Source organism: Convolutriloba macropyga, chromosome 11 (assembly GCF_964194025.1).
Source record: "Convolutriloba macropyga chromosome 11, txConMacr16.3, whole genome shotgun sequence".
Taxonomy (NCBI): Eukaryota; Metazoa; Xenacoelomorpha; order Acoela; family Convolutidae; genus Convolutriloba; species Convolutriloba macropyga.
In genome coordinates this window covers 55,569,986-55,586,904 of record NC_134478.1, presented here as the reverse complement: position 1 = coordinate 55,586,904, position 16,919 = coordinate 55,569,986, and the positions used below count along the sequence as shown (strand labels likewise).

Genomic DNA, 16,919 nt, shown 5'->3' with positions numbered 1-16,919 from the left:
CGATTATCTGCATGTTATCGATGTGATAATTCTTAAGTATATTTTGCCGCCTAAATGTTGTAAACTTGATTTATTCGACAAGTTTGAATCATAATCATCGAAAACAAGCTAAACAAAAGTGCAAGTGGCGACACAAAAGAAATGATTGAATAAAAAAATTGAAACAAGGATCCTATTTTTGAAACAACAAAACCCAAGGAAATGAAGAAGAAAGATGACAATGGCAACTCCCTAGACCGGGACTAGATGGCCATCGTCGTGTGGGAGATGCTCGTACAAATTATAAAACGAGCTCTTCTCTTGAATCTGAGATCTGCGAAGTTGACATGGGACGTCTTCTCAACCATTGTTATCGAAAAGGAGAGTCTTGTCAATGCGAGACCTTTAACACACTTTAGAAGTGACATCGAGGACGAAGATCCGTTGACACCCAACCACTTTATGATCGATAGAGCGTTTCCCAATGTCCCAGCGTGCGGCTTCAAAGAGACTCCCACAATCCAGTCAAGGACGTGGACCCAAGTGCGACAACGACTCGAAGCAATATGGAAAAGACTTCTAAAAGAGTACATTCCAACCCTGAAGACAAGAAAGAAGTGGTTAAAGCCTGATGCCAAGTTGGAAGTGAATGACGCCGTTTGGGTTTTGGAAGAATGGACCCCAAGAGAAATTTGGCTCCTGGGACGCGTGAAAAGGACATTCACCGGCCCCGACAAAATAGCTAGCTCATGTGAAGTAAAAACTGCTTTATGCTTCTTAACACGACCAGCTGTTAAACTTGCACATGTTTTCCCAAAAACACCCCCGGCAAGTTAGGTAGGCCCCGAGAATGTTATCGATGTGATAATTCTTAAGTATATTTTGTCGCCTAAATATTGTAAACTTGATATCGTCGACAAAATTGAATCATAATCATCGAAAACACGCTTAACAAAGGTGCAAGTGGCGAAACAAAAGAAATGATTGAATAAAGAAATTGAAACAAGGATCCTATTTATGAAACAACAAAACCCAAGGAATTGAAGAAGAAAGACGACAATAGCAACTCCCCCGACCGGAACTTGATGGCCATCGTCACTGCAATGACTGCGTTAAAAATTGAGACATATAAGTGCATTTGTAGAAGAAAATTTGACAGCCTGCATCAGAATTAAGGTAAGATGGACGTGACTGAGAACCTCAAACAGCAAGATCACAAATTGAAAGACCTCATTGAAATGAAGATAGACGGTGCGCTAATAACGCCCTGTTAGAGAGTGGGAAAAAACTTTTTTGAACGTAATTGCCGAAGAAGTAAAGAAATGAAACTGACTTGGTCAAGCTGATGACACGACCTGGTAGCAAAAATCCAACAGAGAGGTGAATTAAACGCATAACGAAAACGTCTACATTCTGCCTGCACAAACGAGAGACGAAACAATCCTTGAAAATCGAATACTGAAAAAGAGACGAGAACTATTGGAACTCTTGCCAAGGGGGAAAAAGTGCGGAATTTCGAACTGTTAAATGATGGAAAAAACGTAGCCGAAAATGAGAGCGCAGAAACTAGCCAGTAATGCATCCAAGTATAAGGAAAAATGCCTAAACGACAGGATACTATCAAGAGTTATATACTAAACGGGTTATTTGGAACAATATTCAGATTTCGAAGAACCAAGAGAGCTTACAGTAAACATTGAATCAATGTTACTGCAAGATCAAGTTCCCTAACAGACTAGAAGTTGCCGCATTGTTCTTTGACGTCTAAGAACTAAAGAACTTGCTCAAAAACATGAAAGTCAGCATTACGTGTTTGGAGTGAATGTTTCTCCAACTTGCGCCAATTATAACCTCAAACAAGAGGGACTTGACAACGAAGAAATGCATTCAATCGCGTTAATGACAAAGCAGAACAATTTCTACATGAACAATTTCAACACAAATCTGTAGAAACCTCTGGAGAAGCAATCCAATCTTCACTCAGTAACAACCTCTTCTCTGGCAACGATGGATTTAAACTGCAGAAATGGATAAACAACAGAAACGCAGTTGCAGAATCACCTCCAAAGGCCTTGAAATTGATCAACAACACAAAGCAAGTCGAATTAAAAGTGAATAATGAGTTATCTTCAGTGCTGGAATTACAATGGCTGGTTACTGAGAAAAATCTTCAAGTGTGCAGAGATACCAATAAGGAATTTGAAACACCCAAAAATCAAGAAAAAATTCTGTCACTGGTGTTTTTAGTTTTTTAGTATATTGGATTACCTGCTCTGTTCATTGTTAACATGAGAAGATTTCTCAAAGGCATCTAGACAAAGAATGGTCAACATTAGGACGACACACTGGAACATAATGAAGCAGCAGAATTTCTGAAGAGGGAACTAAAATTTCCAATTGTTGCTACAAAAACATCGAAAGAAGGTACTTAAATGCAGCGAAAACCAAACGGGATTTCATGTGTTTGCTGACGCATCTGAAAACACGATGTGTCCAGTAAGATTTCTAATTTCCCAACCACAAAATCTCAGCTCACTTTACATTTGTTATTGGACAAAGCAGAGTGACACCGAAAAGACATCTTTCAATGCTGCGTTTCGAAAACGAGTGCCAGTCATGGCAGTGGGTTTAGAAGAGCAGAAAGACATGGACAAAAACATATAGCTGCAGTTTCGGTCGGACTCAACTACAGTATTGTAGTCGACACACAGCTCCCATCGTACACAGCAAGTGTTTTTAGCCAATAGATTATTATCGGATACAACATAATATTCTCAGTGCAAATATGAGAGGTATCAACAAACCAGTGGAAACTGGCACAAGAGCAATCAACATTGAGCAACTTAAGAGAAGTGAATGGTTCACTGGGCTGACCTGATTAAAGCAACAAGAAAGTAAATGACCCAATTTATCGAACCTAATTTATGCTTCAGTTGAAGATAATTCTCCCTCATCAGTTCTCATGACACATGCTGAACACAAAAAGAGTTGTTATTCAGTTGAAACTGGGACAATTCAGTTACTTTAACTAACAGCCTACTAAATACGGTGGAATACTTATAAAGAGCATGGAACAAACACAGACCGAAAAAATATGTAGACAGCATCGAACAAGGAGAAAAAGCAATGGCAATCCCGTTGAAGCTGCTATAGCAAAAACATTTTGGCAAAGAGGTGAAATCGCTGTAAACTGAGGAGAAAATTTCAGAACTAGCATAATTTTAGGATTCGTACCCTTCTTTGCTGCGGAAGCACTTCTTCGCTAAAACCAGTTGGAGTTCAATGCAACGCAACCAATATTGCTACATTGAAAACTTCCTGGAGTTGATCAATTCTTGCGAAATCATCACAAGAACAAGGAACATGAAGGTGCTGAGCAGGTAAGAACCATTGTCCAGCCGGATATCTGAATCTTAGATTTACAAAATGCCTTATGATAAATCGGTTACCAGATTGTTAGTTAAGCTCTACGCATTCACTAAAATAAGGCGGATCTACGCCTTCACTCTACGCCTTCAGCAGTTAAGGCGGATCTACGGCGAGACTTCACAAATGTTGGGGTGGAGCTATTTGGCCCTAACTGTGAGGAGCTATTTGGTGTTGTCTGTTTACTTCCGTAACTGTGAGAGCGATTTATATAGAAGTGGTGACCAAGTTGGACACATATAGTTGTCTCAATGCAAACAACTCTTGCAAAAAGAGGCAAACAAACTACAATATTCAGCGACAACGGGACAAAACTTGAGGGGACTGAACAAGGAAAAGATTGCAGAACATCTAACTCAACAAGAAATCAGATGGAACTTCAACACACCTGCAGTCCCCTATTTTGGACGATTATGGGAACGGTTGGTTAGAATTTTTAAGGAGCAAATGTGTGGAGTTTTGGGGAACAGATCCAACAGTTGGACGTTTTCTCTACAACGATGTGTATTGCTGAGCAGCTATTGAACGAAACTAAGTTATCTCCAGTCAGTTCAGGTGTTAATGACCTAAAAGTAATGGATGCAAACATTCTTCTTGACAAAGGAATGTTTGCTTAACCAATCTATCGTGCGCAGAAGAATTTTTTGCCCATCGAAAGCTCCATCGACACTCTGAAGCCTATTCAAATTTCAAATGGGAGAGATTTCAAAAAGAGTGTTTGCCAACTTTGAACAATTGGCCAAAATGGCAATCAGTGGCTTAAAAAAGACAATCTCATGCGCGACTTTACGTAATTTTTCAAAACTCAATTGCAACACGTAATATCCGGACAGATTTTAAACCACTGAAACGAAATTTGCTTTGTAATACTTTCCGTGTCCATGATAGTAGAGCAGCCGTTACATACACCTTTTCCACACTATCAGCTCTTCTGTTACATAACGTGCAAAATTTTCCGGTAGCACAGATTGTGCTTATGTTCAACAGTCTTTTGAACTGCTCAATTCATAAAGGTAATCTAAAAATTTGTTTTATTTTTGTAAATTTAGGTCACAGTTCACTGATTATATTTGTTTGTTGAATGTTGTTATTTTATACAAGGATTGTTTTTAAAATATGTAAGAATTGTGATTAAAAACATTGAACTTGCTTTTTTAAAGAAAAATTGCTGAATTTTTTGTTTTCGAAGTTTTGAAACATTTTCTAATTTTTGAGCAGAAAGTATGTAAGAAATGCGCTGAATGTTCTGATTTTCGAACTTTTCTTTAACTTATGTAAGAGGTGCGCGGAAAATGTGCTGAAATTTTGCCAGGAATGCGTTGATAAATGCTGAAAAAACTCAGCAGATACAACTAAATTTTGAATGCATTCAGCGCATTTTTTGCAATTTTCTCATACTCAGGGCGTTTCTTAGAATTTTCACAGATTCAGCTCAATCTTGCAAAACTATCCGCTTTTATCTTCTCACATCTCGACATCTCGAACGGGGGCGGGAGGGGGTTGGATTATGTGCGCAGGCAAAAAACATTTTTGATGAAGCAATAAGGCAGTAGACACGTACCCATTTTGAAAGACGACGTCAACTTCGTCTCTTGCGGCAGTTTAATTTAACCAAATTTTCTTTGACGTAATAGTGATGAAATAAAAAGAGTTTAATTTCTGCGCGGATGGTCTAGAACAAATAACCACTACAATCTGTTCATATACTATCTGATATATTAATTTTATTAATTTTTTTATTTTCTGTTATAACAGAGATTTTATTTCCAATGAAATTATCTCCAGTTATGTCAAACATCATTTTGTCACTTTGCGGATAAAAAACCAAGAACAGATTTATTTATTAAAAAATTTTGTTATAGAACGTCAGCTAATCGTTCAAAAAACCTGTTACTCTTAAGGCGTACGTAAATATTGAGTAGTAATGCTTGTATAAAGACAAGTAAGCATAACCAAAACTTAAACCTAGCATATATGATTATATTAGTAAAAAGGTGCAGAAAAATTTACTGTTTTATAAGAAATACTGAAATTGAGTTATAAATTTCCAATAATGTTTCATTCTGCTGAATCCAATGAAATTGGTAAAGTTTAATCCTAACCAGGATGATCCGTCCCAAGACAGGGATTGGCCAGACCAACTTGGTTCGCGGACAGAGGTCTGTGGTGCGACCCAAGTCAATGGTCTGGAAAAAATTTCTACTTTTGTTTTTGTTGAGCATATTATGAGAAAATTGTCACATAAAACATGAATGGGATTTAAATATCAATTTGCTAATAAATGGATTTATGAAGACAATCAATGGAAAAATACATAGAACTCTGCAATTTAATAAGGATACATAATTTGTGTTTGTCCCTTTATGCCCCCTCGTTTAGTGGTCTTATAATGTATAGCGCCCCTCCCCATAAAAAGGGGGATACAATCTCTTTGGGGGGTCACAATGAGAAAGACCCAAGATTCATTCAAAATCTGATTAAGGTACCCGTAAAAGTTGAAGTTAAGCAGAATCAGTTGAAAATGGACCAATAATAATCATAAAATAGGTGAATACTTACCACTACAGTCACAAGAGTTCACATTTCTAGCTGTGAACATATCTTTACTGCTTTTTTGAAATAAAAAGATCAGTAAATCAAAGTTGTCCTGCAAAACGTGAGATTAAATAAACACTTTTCGTCGAACAAAATATTGAGGGACAACTAGACAAAAATGTGTGCTCTCTGGTACAAGATCTCTATCAATGTTGACTGACTAGATTAAAAGATTGATTTGACGATAGCGAATGCACGGTCTTTGGTTTCTGCGACAACATAGTGAAAAAAAAAGAACATTAAAGGTATAAAATTGTATTTCAAAAACTTATATCATGTAACCAAAGCATTACTTAAGCTCGGGCGACAACATTCTGCGACAACAATGGTAAGAGTAAAACAACTCCAGTAAACTAACTAATATTTAACATATTAATAATAAACCACCGGTTATATGGTTTTTAAAATATATTTGATGATAGTGAAAAGCTAGTGATATTGATAAATCAATTGAGAGTCTAAATGATTAGTTTTAATGCTCATAATTTTAGACATCGCATTCTTAAATACTGAGAGCAATTGAGAGCTTTCTATTCGCTGGTCGGATAAGTTGGACGGTTGCAGACCCTGTTCTGGCTATTGGAGACAGTTATATATTCGAGATTGGCCCCAACCGTACCGCCGGTTCATTAATCGTTTGTATTAGTGTCGTTGGTGGCTCAAAACTGTAAATTAAGCGAATGTTTTTTCATCTTTTTGGAGTTAAAAAGGCGGGAGAGCAAGAGTCTTACTCGCCGGATGAAGCCTCTTCTATTTGTCAATCCTTCCAAATTTGAGCTGGTCGTTGCCTTTTTCCAGTTCATGTCGGACGAACTACTTGGAGCGCTATTAGATGCATACGTTTCAGGAAATAAGAGCTCACAATTGTTCAATCAACACCTGTTGCGATAATAGCAGTTAAATAAACTGCCAGAGTAATAAATTTTAATTCCTCATCGACACTAGATAAACACTTCAGCATTAGACTACGAGTTTATCACACTCTTTTATCGTCACTGTTACTAAGTAAACAGTGGCGATAAAGAGTGGTGATAAACTCGTAGTCTAATGATGGAAACAGTTTGATAAAATTGTGGTCTAAAAAACAAACATGATCGCAACAGGTGTTGATTAAAAAAATTACCACACGGTTGTTATCGCCCCCGAAGTTATCATAACACCTCGTCTTCGCCTCGGAGTTTGATAACTTCTCGGTGGCGATAACAACCGTGTGGTAATATTCATTGGCAGTCATGTATCTGGGATAGAGTAAGTTTCATAATAAACAGTTGCCCTAATTTACAGATGTGGATATTAAATTTTAACACTGAATATTAAAATATGCTAAAAGATAGAGCTGCAATAATGCTAGAGTTATATCGTAAACTGTCCAGAAGCGAGAAGTTTATAAGGCAGTTGAAATAATCTTCAGTATCAATGAAACTTTTTGTTCGTAGAACAGCCAAGTTAATATGTGAGAGAAACACACAAATACTTGTAAATAATGCACATTAGACTACTGTTGTCGTCAATTGTTGTAAATGGTTTCACTCGGCCTGTATCCTATTTTCAGCCTCTTAATAACTCGAAATGTCAAAATTCAGTAGTCTAATATACACTTCAAGGGTAATGCTTTCCTAAGAAAGAGGGAAACCTCTCTTGAACTGCTGCTCAGATGTCGCAGTATTAAGAAGAAGACCCAACGCCCAAAAAACCAGCAATAAGAGTAGTCTAATTCCAATTGTTACCAATTATACTCGTTTGATACATGCGCTAAAAGAGCTGTCCAACAGAAAAATTTGTTTGATTAAGTTTAGGCCAAGAAAAACTTCTTTAAGTCGTAGTTCAATATTTCAAACTAAGAAATCTAACTTTCGACACTTAAATTAAATCGCTATAAATAATCGGCCGCTTCGGAATCGGAGACCAAGACGTTTGATTTTCTTTCGATTCCTGTTTATTTTTAGAAAGAAAACTTTTCTTTCACTAATCTGCAAAATTTTACCTTAAGGTTCAATTCAAATCAAACTCAACACTTTCGTGCCCTTTGGTTCTCTAAGTATATTTTAAAACAAAATCCTAGTCACCCGGGGACTTAGTGTCCTGACATGAGGGCGCTTGCGTGCGACTGCTAGGCAGGAGGACCGAGGTAAGCTAAGATTTTGTTCTAACGTAGAAAAGGTATTCTAAATAAGTTAGAACAAAATTTTACCTCTGAAAAATATTTTGTTCTAACGTATTTGAATTTCATTTGAAATTAAAGTTTAGAGTACTTTTGCAGATTAGTGAAAGAAAAGTTTCTCCTTAAATAATGAGAGTTGAAATAAACCAAACTAGAATAAGAGTTGAAATAAATGAAACGTCTCTGTCTCCGATAGCAAAGCAACCCATTTTTTATGGTGGTTTGATTCAATTGTCAAAAACTCGATTTCTAACGAAGTCTAATAATCTTTTCCCCCCTAAATTTAGTGTCTTAGATTAGGACATTTTATTTAGGACAAAAACTAGACGTTTACTTCTATAAGAATAAGTTCTATCTTTCAAACTAGCCTGTCTGCCTCGAAGTTTTAGTGACCAATGAAATCGTACCCTGAGATCTCTCATTTCAACTGTCCAATTATAAGACGTAGAGTCAATCCTATTAGCGGACACAAAAGTCAAGTACATATGTATATTAATAAATACTAAATTTAGCGGTACATTTTTAATTACACCCAAAATCTTGAGTTCACTTCCAGCCACACCTCCAAAATCAATTATTTTGAACTTTTTAAACCTTTGAAATCATTTCTTCAATGAAATTGGTGTCTTTTTGGAATTTTGTTAACAAAGGTGTACAAATGAACTGCAAAGTGAAGATTTTGGTGTTGATTGAGGTTGTTTCCCTCTCAAAATTGGCTGCTTCAAACGGTTAGCTAATTTTTTAATTTGAGAACCTAACCCTTTGTTATTGTTTTTATTCAATTTATCGGCTCGATACATCGGTTTTTTGTCGATTTCAATCATAAGTTAGGTCTAAAAAATGAAAACCATTCAGCAAAAACAATCTTTTTAATAAGACAGAAGTACTGCGTGAACCATAATGAAATAAAATCGGATCTTTTCTGTTTTTGTCCCCTCCCCACTACGTTGAAGCAGAACATGTAGGCGATAGTAAAAAAAATTGATTTTGAATGTTGCACTTCCAATTGAATGTTGGATATTTTGTGTCGGAAATTTCCCACTTGTGCTCCCAATTTTAGTGGGTGCATATTAGTTGCACCCTCCAGGAACACATGCCATATTTTTACAAAATGAATTACAGTTGAATGTCACGTGCCTTCTAACGGGGGAGGGGGGGGGGGGGCTTGCATAACCTACCAGGTAGAGACACAAATGAAAAGATCTCTTTTTAATTATTAGAATCATAAGCAACTTAAAATTCACAAGATGCTCATAATGTTTTCGATTTTTGGATCGTTTCCGTTTGTGCCCCACCATACGTTATGCTCCCCCCAGTTACAGAGCACATGTCATATGGGACGTGCGTTTGGGGTTTGCAAAAAATATGCACTCACTAAGTCGGGGGGGGGGGGGGCACACATTGAGAAGATCCCGTTGGATTTATAATATGTGCTATTTTCTGATTGCTGCTATACTCACTTTATCTCCGCTGTTTCAGGAATTGATGATACAAATGCCGCTGATGAAGATGGCCAATCAATATACATGAACTCACATAATTGGACGTCTCGCGTCAAACGAGAAGACCAAAATGCTTGCAAAGTGGCTGCTTTTAGTTAGTCTTGGGGATATATTCTTTGTTTTGCCGCCCTCCCCCCCCCCCCCCCCCCTACTATCCCCCGTGAAGTTTGTGACCCCCAGTTAGAAATTACGTGTTGTTATATGGCATGTTATTATGCTTAAAGAGTGCGCGTGCGACGTGGGGCGAGGGAGGTGAACATATAAGGCAACAAAACTGTGGGGAGACAAAAAAAACTTGATCCAGTTTCCGTGTAGCTCAGCCGAATCAAAATCATGGCATCAACAATTGAGTCATGGTAGTCACTTCACCCCCCTCCCTCGCGCCGAGTCGATGACCCACCGGGTCCTGATAAGAGAATGTTGAGTCATAAAACTCATGGTGGGAGTCATACATCAGCACTACAGAAAACACAAGAATTTAGTAAATTTGGTTTGAAGCAACAAAAAATTTAAGAAAACGCCGTAATAGTTCTGGGATCTATCACATTGTAGCCCCCACTAAAATGAAGCCGCCATTTTATTATATTTACTGTAACTATGAATGGGGTCCTGTACGTTACATTACAGAGCTCTAGGATGGGAGTTATAATAGAAAAAGACCCTAATTTTGTTTTCTTGGTATAATACCAATGTTCCATTAATATGATGTGGTGAAATAACCCTTTATCAACGTTCTTATGGTTAATTTCTGTGAACTGTATATCAGCTATATTGATTATTACCATTGCCGAACTTGATATTCAATTAGTCCCTATAAATAAACGTTCAGCCTTGCTGACTTAACCAACTTATGTTTAACTTGTTTGGTCAGATTTTCCAAATAATTCAAGATTGCAACAATTAAAATTTTCTGGGGGTGCTGGTTAATAAATCCACTGCTAATCTCAAATTTGAAAACCCGTGCCCATTTTCAGCTAATAAAACTCCAGCTAATAAAAGTGGCGGATCTTTTCCGTTTGTGCCCCCCCCCCCCCCCCCCCCCCAGTACGTTATGCTCCCCCCAGTGACAGAGCACGTGTCATTACATAGTAAATCATTATGTAAAAATATTGCACGTGCGTCTGGGGGTTGCAAATAATATGCACCCACTAAGCTGGGGGGGGGGGGGGGGCACAAACGGAAAAGATCCAAAGTGGCTATGGCCCAGCGGAATTTAATGTTTGCACTTATAACACGCGTCTTTCGAATACTTCTTATACAACACCCAGTTCTTAAGAATGAGTGTCTTTTTGTGGGCAAATTTTCCTTCTCAATAGCAGTACCAATATCAAAGTTATGCTGGGCTTCGTTAAACGCTGTAACAAATCTGAACCTACACTTGAGTGAAAGTTACCTTCAATTAGGAACTTGATCCATGTTAAAATATCATCGCTCGTTGTCATCTTTATCAACCAGGATCTTTATCAAAGGATCGACTTCTCAAAGATTTTTGAGATCTTTTCCGTTTGTACCCCCAGTACGTTATGCGCCCCCAGTTACAGACCACGTGTCATTACATAGTAAATCATTATGTAAGAATATGGCACGTGCGTCTGGGGGGTGCAAATAATATGCGCCCACTAAACTGAGGGAGGGGAGCACAAACGGAAAAGATCCGATTTTTGTTTGCAGTAGATCGTCAATTTTGCCCATTTTTCAAAAACATGTACTGTTTTTTACCTATCTAAAACAAGAACTGCATGAGGTGAGTTTGTCTAAAAACGCTTTCGATGATAGCAAAAGTCCCCTTCAAATGGTGGATGATTCTCGGAACAAGCAATGATTCTTGTTACAAAGTAAACACTGAATGGATCTCAATGGTTCTAAGCCATTAACGATTGAAATCAACGAACCCGACTCTTGAATCAGCAAGACTCATGATGGTTTCACAGACTGTCTTCGGAAAATGGCTGGTTCTTAACACTGCCTATGAAGCTTACCTGTTACTTCTAACTAATCGATGCACTCTTACAAAACGAAGGGCAACAGATTGTTTGAACTTCTAACCGATCCTTTGATGACTCAGATGTTTTTCAATCTATTTTCTGTTCCATGCCGCCAGTTACTCTCTCTATAATCTCTATATTTAACCATTACAAAATTTGTCCCCTTGTTGCTGATTATAGTGATTGGTATGCCTCGCCAAGCAACAAATTACAGAACTGTATTGAGAGATATGTATGTTTCCAATTTTACTACCCTTTATATTTGCACCACTCTTTCAGTTAAATAAGCAAACAAACATCTCCACGACTTTCCTCCTTTCATCCATTCTTTACGCAATAAGATCAAAACAATCCCCTCCAAATTTTGTTAAGGCTGTTGAGGCACCAAAACATTCTTTGGGAAAATCTACCTTCATTGTTGCTAATCATTTTGCAACGCCTTTCTGCTGGTATTCCATTGGTCTTTATGGATTCTGAAACAAAAACGGATTATTTAAAATTGAAGCGTTGTACCCATTGAAACCCCGCAGTTGAATCTGAACAAAAATTGTGTCTCCGTAACTTGAAATCGTGTTCTTCGACTATGTGCTGCTTCAACTTCACAGCGATGACTGCTGCTTACAAAATCAAGCGAGGTAATGGAAAGTCTCGTTTTTTAACTACAAAAACAGATGCCGAACCGACTAGGTATAGTTTTGGTTCAACCAACAGATAGGCCACTCCGCACATTGTGTCTGTAGAAGTTTCAGAAAAAACTTGTAGTTTAGTTTTTGGTCCCTTATGTACTGCCATCAAAGTTGGTTTCAGCTTCAAATGTAACTTGTTATTTCAAATTCAGGAATGCTGTTTCTTCACCAAGTTCATCTTCGTTATCCAAATCTTTTCCACTGATAGTACAAAAACTTTTCAGTATTCGCTTCAGTGAAAATTTACTGGAGGAGACATTCCATTTGAGTGAAATACTGAATATATTGGCGGCAAAAAATTGCTTTAATTAGTTAGCTCTTCAAGCTCTTTAATGGTACCTTTCCATACTTGAAGAATCTGTCAGATAGAGTTATTTTAGTTCAAATACTCAAGAGCCATCTGTTTAGAGGTCAACTTCAAATTGCTTTGCCTTGTTTACTGACCACAGTTATTTTGGAATCGCCTCTGCAAACTTTTGTTGTTGTGTATACACTTTATACTGCGAATCAATGATGCCAGAGCAAGCATTGTAACTGATTGAACAAATAGTTGTTTTGTGTTGGGTTTAAGTGTTCTGTTGAGGTTGCGCATGTAATAATAGTTTTTTTGTTTTTGCTGAAATTGGATAGTTTCTGTTTTGTTTAATTTCACTAGCTCGGGGAACAATTTGCACAATTTTATAACTGCAAACTTATAACTGCAAATACTTGACGCTGATTTCCAAATATTCTATTAGGCTCGTCTGTTCTCATAAGACATGGAAAAATCAGACAACATTTATCCAGTTCCGAAATTTGCATTTGCTAATGAGGAGTCAATATCGACTGTCAGGGCTAATGGTCTTTCAAGTATTTTGAATGTTGCTGCAATCCAGTCTTTTTTGTAGGCCAGATTTTGTTAATAGTCTGTCATTCAGGCTTGTTTTTTGGGTTTTGATGGATCACTGCAGTAATGGCGAATTGCACTTGGCCGGTTCGTGTTTAGCAATGGATGTTATGGCAAACAGCATTATTTCCATTAAAAGAAATTTCCATTTTTGTCCATTGTTTTAGCATATCTCTTTTCCAAATTATTATCTTTTGACTCTTGGTACAATATTTTGAGGTTTGGATTCAATTGTAACCTTTGCTTTAATGAGAAAACTGACACAGGGATGAGCTGTAGCTGTTTGTTAGATTTGTCTCTGGTTCACTTTACATTATTTTTGTGTTGCCGTACTCTTTATAAACTCTCGTGGCTCCAATTTTTCCCTGAATGACTAAAGTCATGTGTAATGAAGGCATAGGCTTTAAGTCCTGTTTTTTTCGGATTTTTCACGCTCTTTTAAGCCAAAATTACAAACATTTTGCCAATTCTTGCCTAAAAATGGTCTAAGCTGACTACCTTCTTAATTCTGTCGGTACTAACAAAAGCTAACTTTGTTTTCCTATTTTGTCGTCCATGGGATATTGTATTTAGCTCAAAGGCAAAATCGGAAAGACTGATTCGAATTTCCATCAAGTTGAAACTTCTGTATGGGAGAAGACTGAAGTGGTTTATATTCTGGTTCACCTTGGTGTACCCCTAGCTGGTTTTTGTCAATACCACTGACGGTTATGCAAATATATCAGTTAAAAACAACTTTGAGTGCAGTCATATTACTTTGATAAAGCTCTCTGCCTCGTCGGATCTTTTTTCTTGGACTTTTTCATCGGTAAACAATATCGTTGATCCACTGTTGAAAATATACATGGACGTACAATTCTGCCAGCGCTCCCAAGTGAGACAAACTATTTAAGGAGAGCAATGAGACAAACTATCTAACGAGAGCCCGTAACTTTGTTACTGTGTTTGATTATTACTATCTTAACGTCGACTGCGTGATCACTTTCGAAAAACTGATTTCACGAATGCAAATCTGTTTTTCGTTTTGGTTTTTGTATTTATACTACAAGCGTCGACATCGTTGACCTTGATTACAAACTGTTCACCGTTTTCCTGACTTATATAAAATAAAAGTTGTTTTCCCACTGCCGTGTAGAGATCATTCACACTATTGTTCCTGACTAACATCCAACAGAGTTTAAATTAGGACGTGCTTTGTCTCTAATTATTTCACATTTGTGCAAGTTCGACGTTGTTGAGAACACTTTGTCTCTATTCGTGTTTCGTCCGTCTTGTTTCTTCTGCTCCAGTTTGAAGGCGTGAAACATTGATGAAACAATTCCATTTACGTTGGCCAAGTTCTAAAATAACGAAATTAGGACAGCCATGTTTATTGTCAACAAATTACCGCCCTTGCTCTTTGAGAAATTGAGTTAATTCATCTACAGTCACATGATTTGTTGAAAGCAAGAGCTTTTTACCAATTTGTCCGTACTTTTTGAACATATTCACAAAATTCAAAAGAATAAAGGAGAGGTTCATTAGTCGATTCGTTACGTTTCACTTGTCTTGTTTTCCGGAGACTGTCAAATTGCGTGGATGGTGGCATGCTAAATTCCGTTTTTCCTCTCCGGAAAGTTCGAGGCAGCACTAAAGCATCAACAAAAATTTGTGAATCAGGGTCAAAACTTGAGCGTTCCAGCTCAAGTTCTTTTCTCCAATAATGGATGCTCTCTATCGTGTTTCCATATCTGTAACTCTAGCTTTTAGTAATTTTTGTTTAAAGGCTATTTTTCCTATTTGTAGGCGATCCACTTTGTATCGTATATACAATTCAAGAGCCCGCTCTTTAATTGTTACCCTTGCTTTTATTCAAGGCTAGACTTGCGGTGCTTTGCTCTGGTTACGTGCTTTTGTTTTTATATGCAAATGAATGACCAATTTCGCTCTGCACGACCTCGCCTGTTTTAGTTGATTTTCAATAAAAATCGGTTTATAGAGTGCAAGGTGGTTTTGGAATCCCTAAAATCTTTCCTCAAAAGCCCTGAATCTCCAATTATGAGTATTAATCTCTAAAGTTTTCCCCAAAAAACCAACATAACCCTTCTTTTGTATGACAATTGTACCATTATGAAAAGAATCAAAATCGGGGTGAAATCAGAGGTAGGGCTGAATTGGGCGGCATTAAACCCTGAGAGGGGTGGAAATGTTTTTTTTTTGGTTTCAGAAACCGAAAAGGAATTCTGTCAATGTAAAATCACATCCGATGAAGAAGCATTAAGCAAGGCTGGAATGTCTCTTGGGGGTTCAACGTATAATTCACTTATTCAGTGCTGTGCTGACGTTGTCAAGACTGCTAAAGATAACAACTGCATCAAACATGATGACCAAACGGGCGATGACTACGTCAAGTGCAAGGATTCTCTCAAACAATTTGAGAATTGCACGAACAAATTCGACCCGGGACTTTTCGAGAAAATAATGAACCCTGGAGCGGCCTTTGGTGACTGCGCAATAATACGTTGCAGAGGATTAATCGCGACTATTTTCATTTGTTTTCTCAAAATGTGGTTGATGAACTGAAGAAAACGTCATTTAGTAGCGAACAAAAATTAGTAAAATGATCGACGAAGAAAGCGAAACTGTTGAAAGAGACTTAGATTAAAAAATCTCGCTGAGTGCCAAAACTTAGTCTCCCAAACCAAAATTTCCTTTTATAAGCTTCATTACTGGCCCGCACCCCTGCTTTTAATTAATATTACGCTAATTTGTGGAATTTGACGTCAATTGACAAAGACATTGTACTATTACCAATTGGTATAATTGTTCATTTGTCGCCGTATCGCACACTGAACGGGCTTTTTTTGCATGCGTTAAGATACGTTTTGTGGAATTAAAGAGGTAAAACGGACCAAGTGGGCCATTTATTTGGAGGGGTGCTGTCTCTTAATGTTAAAGATTTGAATTTGATTAGAATAACTGAGAATGCAGAAACAAAACAAATCAATTTATCAAACGTCTTCTGATCGCTTTTTCCAAGAGATCTTCTAAGTCAAGTTTCCCGAAAGCGCAGTGAGCACATTTATAAAATTTTGGATTCTAATTCTACTCACCCCGATACTTTTAACGTCGCATACTTTAACAACATATTGTTTCCCTACTATAAATTCACCCATCAATCTTCTAACCTCAAAACTCGCTATGTTATATCGAAATTATTTATATCAATTATTTAAACAATACAGAGGAAAAATAATGGAAAAATTTTGATGATTGTAATCCCGGCTTCATTAAATACTTGCTAACCCAGGTTGAGGTGCCAGACGGATGTGATCTCTGATCAAACCCAAATCCAACGCACACCGTGATTTGCAGACCAAAATTTCAGGGTGTGGGATTTGGTTTGAGCGCACATTACTATGGTCAGAGGTCACTTTGGTCTGGGGATGGTATGATCAGAGCTCACTTCGAGATGGCAATGGTCTGAGCAGGAGTCATTTCCGTCTGGGTTGGTTTGATAAGAGGCGGATACAAGTGCAAATTAGTCTGATCAGAAAAATTTCGAGCGCGATTGGGTCTGATCAGAGACCATTTCGAGACGTTTCGACTTTTTGTATTTTTTCACTCAGAGATGTTGGCTCTGCCAGGAAGCAACAAAGCAAGCAGCATTCTGACAAGAGACACATCTAGAGTCTGATGGCTGATGTAGAGTCTGATCAG

General features: G+C 37.6%; 2 protein-coding genes across 2 annotated transcripts in view; one reads left to right on the top strand and one right to left on the bottom strand.

Annotated features, from left to right (window-relative positions):
• LOC142349488 (4-galactosyl-N-acetylglucosaminide 3-alpha-L-fucosyltransferase 9-like) overlaps window positions 1–5,053 on the bottom strand; it is a 71,673-nt gene extending 66,620 nt beyond the window's left edge. Inside the window, exon 1 of the mRNA XM_075401082.1 lies at window positions 4,967–5,053. Within this exon, the coding sequence (XP_075257197.1) occupies window positions 4,967–4,970 (4 nt within the window). The 5' untranslated portion in view covers window positions 4,971–5,053. The remainder of the gene's footprint in view (window positions 1–4,966) is intronic.
• Window positions 5,054–8,700: 3,647 nt separating this feature from the next.
• On the top strand, window positions 8,701–15,982 carry LOC142349562 (uncharacterized). The gene is made up of 3 exons (XM_075401201.1): window positions 8,701–8,889; window positions 9,641–9,757; window positions 15,427–15,982. Exons 1-3 carry the CDS (start codon window positions 8,775–8,777, stop codon window positions 15,780–15,782), a joined length of 588 nt encoding a protein of 195 aa, XP_075257316.1. The 5' UTR covers window positions 8,701–8,774; the 3' UTR covers window positions 15,783–15,982.
• The last annotated feature ends 937 nt before the right edge of the window (window positions 15,983–16,919 follow it).

Coding starts and splice junctions, on each gene's coding strand:
- LOC142349562 (XM_075401201.1), top strand. CDS start 8,775: ATGAAATTGGTGTCTTTTTGGAATTTTGTTAACAAAGGTGTACAAATG. Junction 8,890..9,640: donor AAAATTGGCTGCTTCAAACG/GTTAGCTAATTT, acceptor CCGCTGTTTCAG/GAATTGATGATACAAATGCC. Junction 9,758..15,426: donor TTGCAAAGTGGCTGCTTTTA/GTTAGTCTTGGG, acceptor TTTTGGTTTCAG/AAACCGAAAAGGAATTCTGT.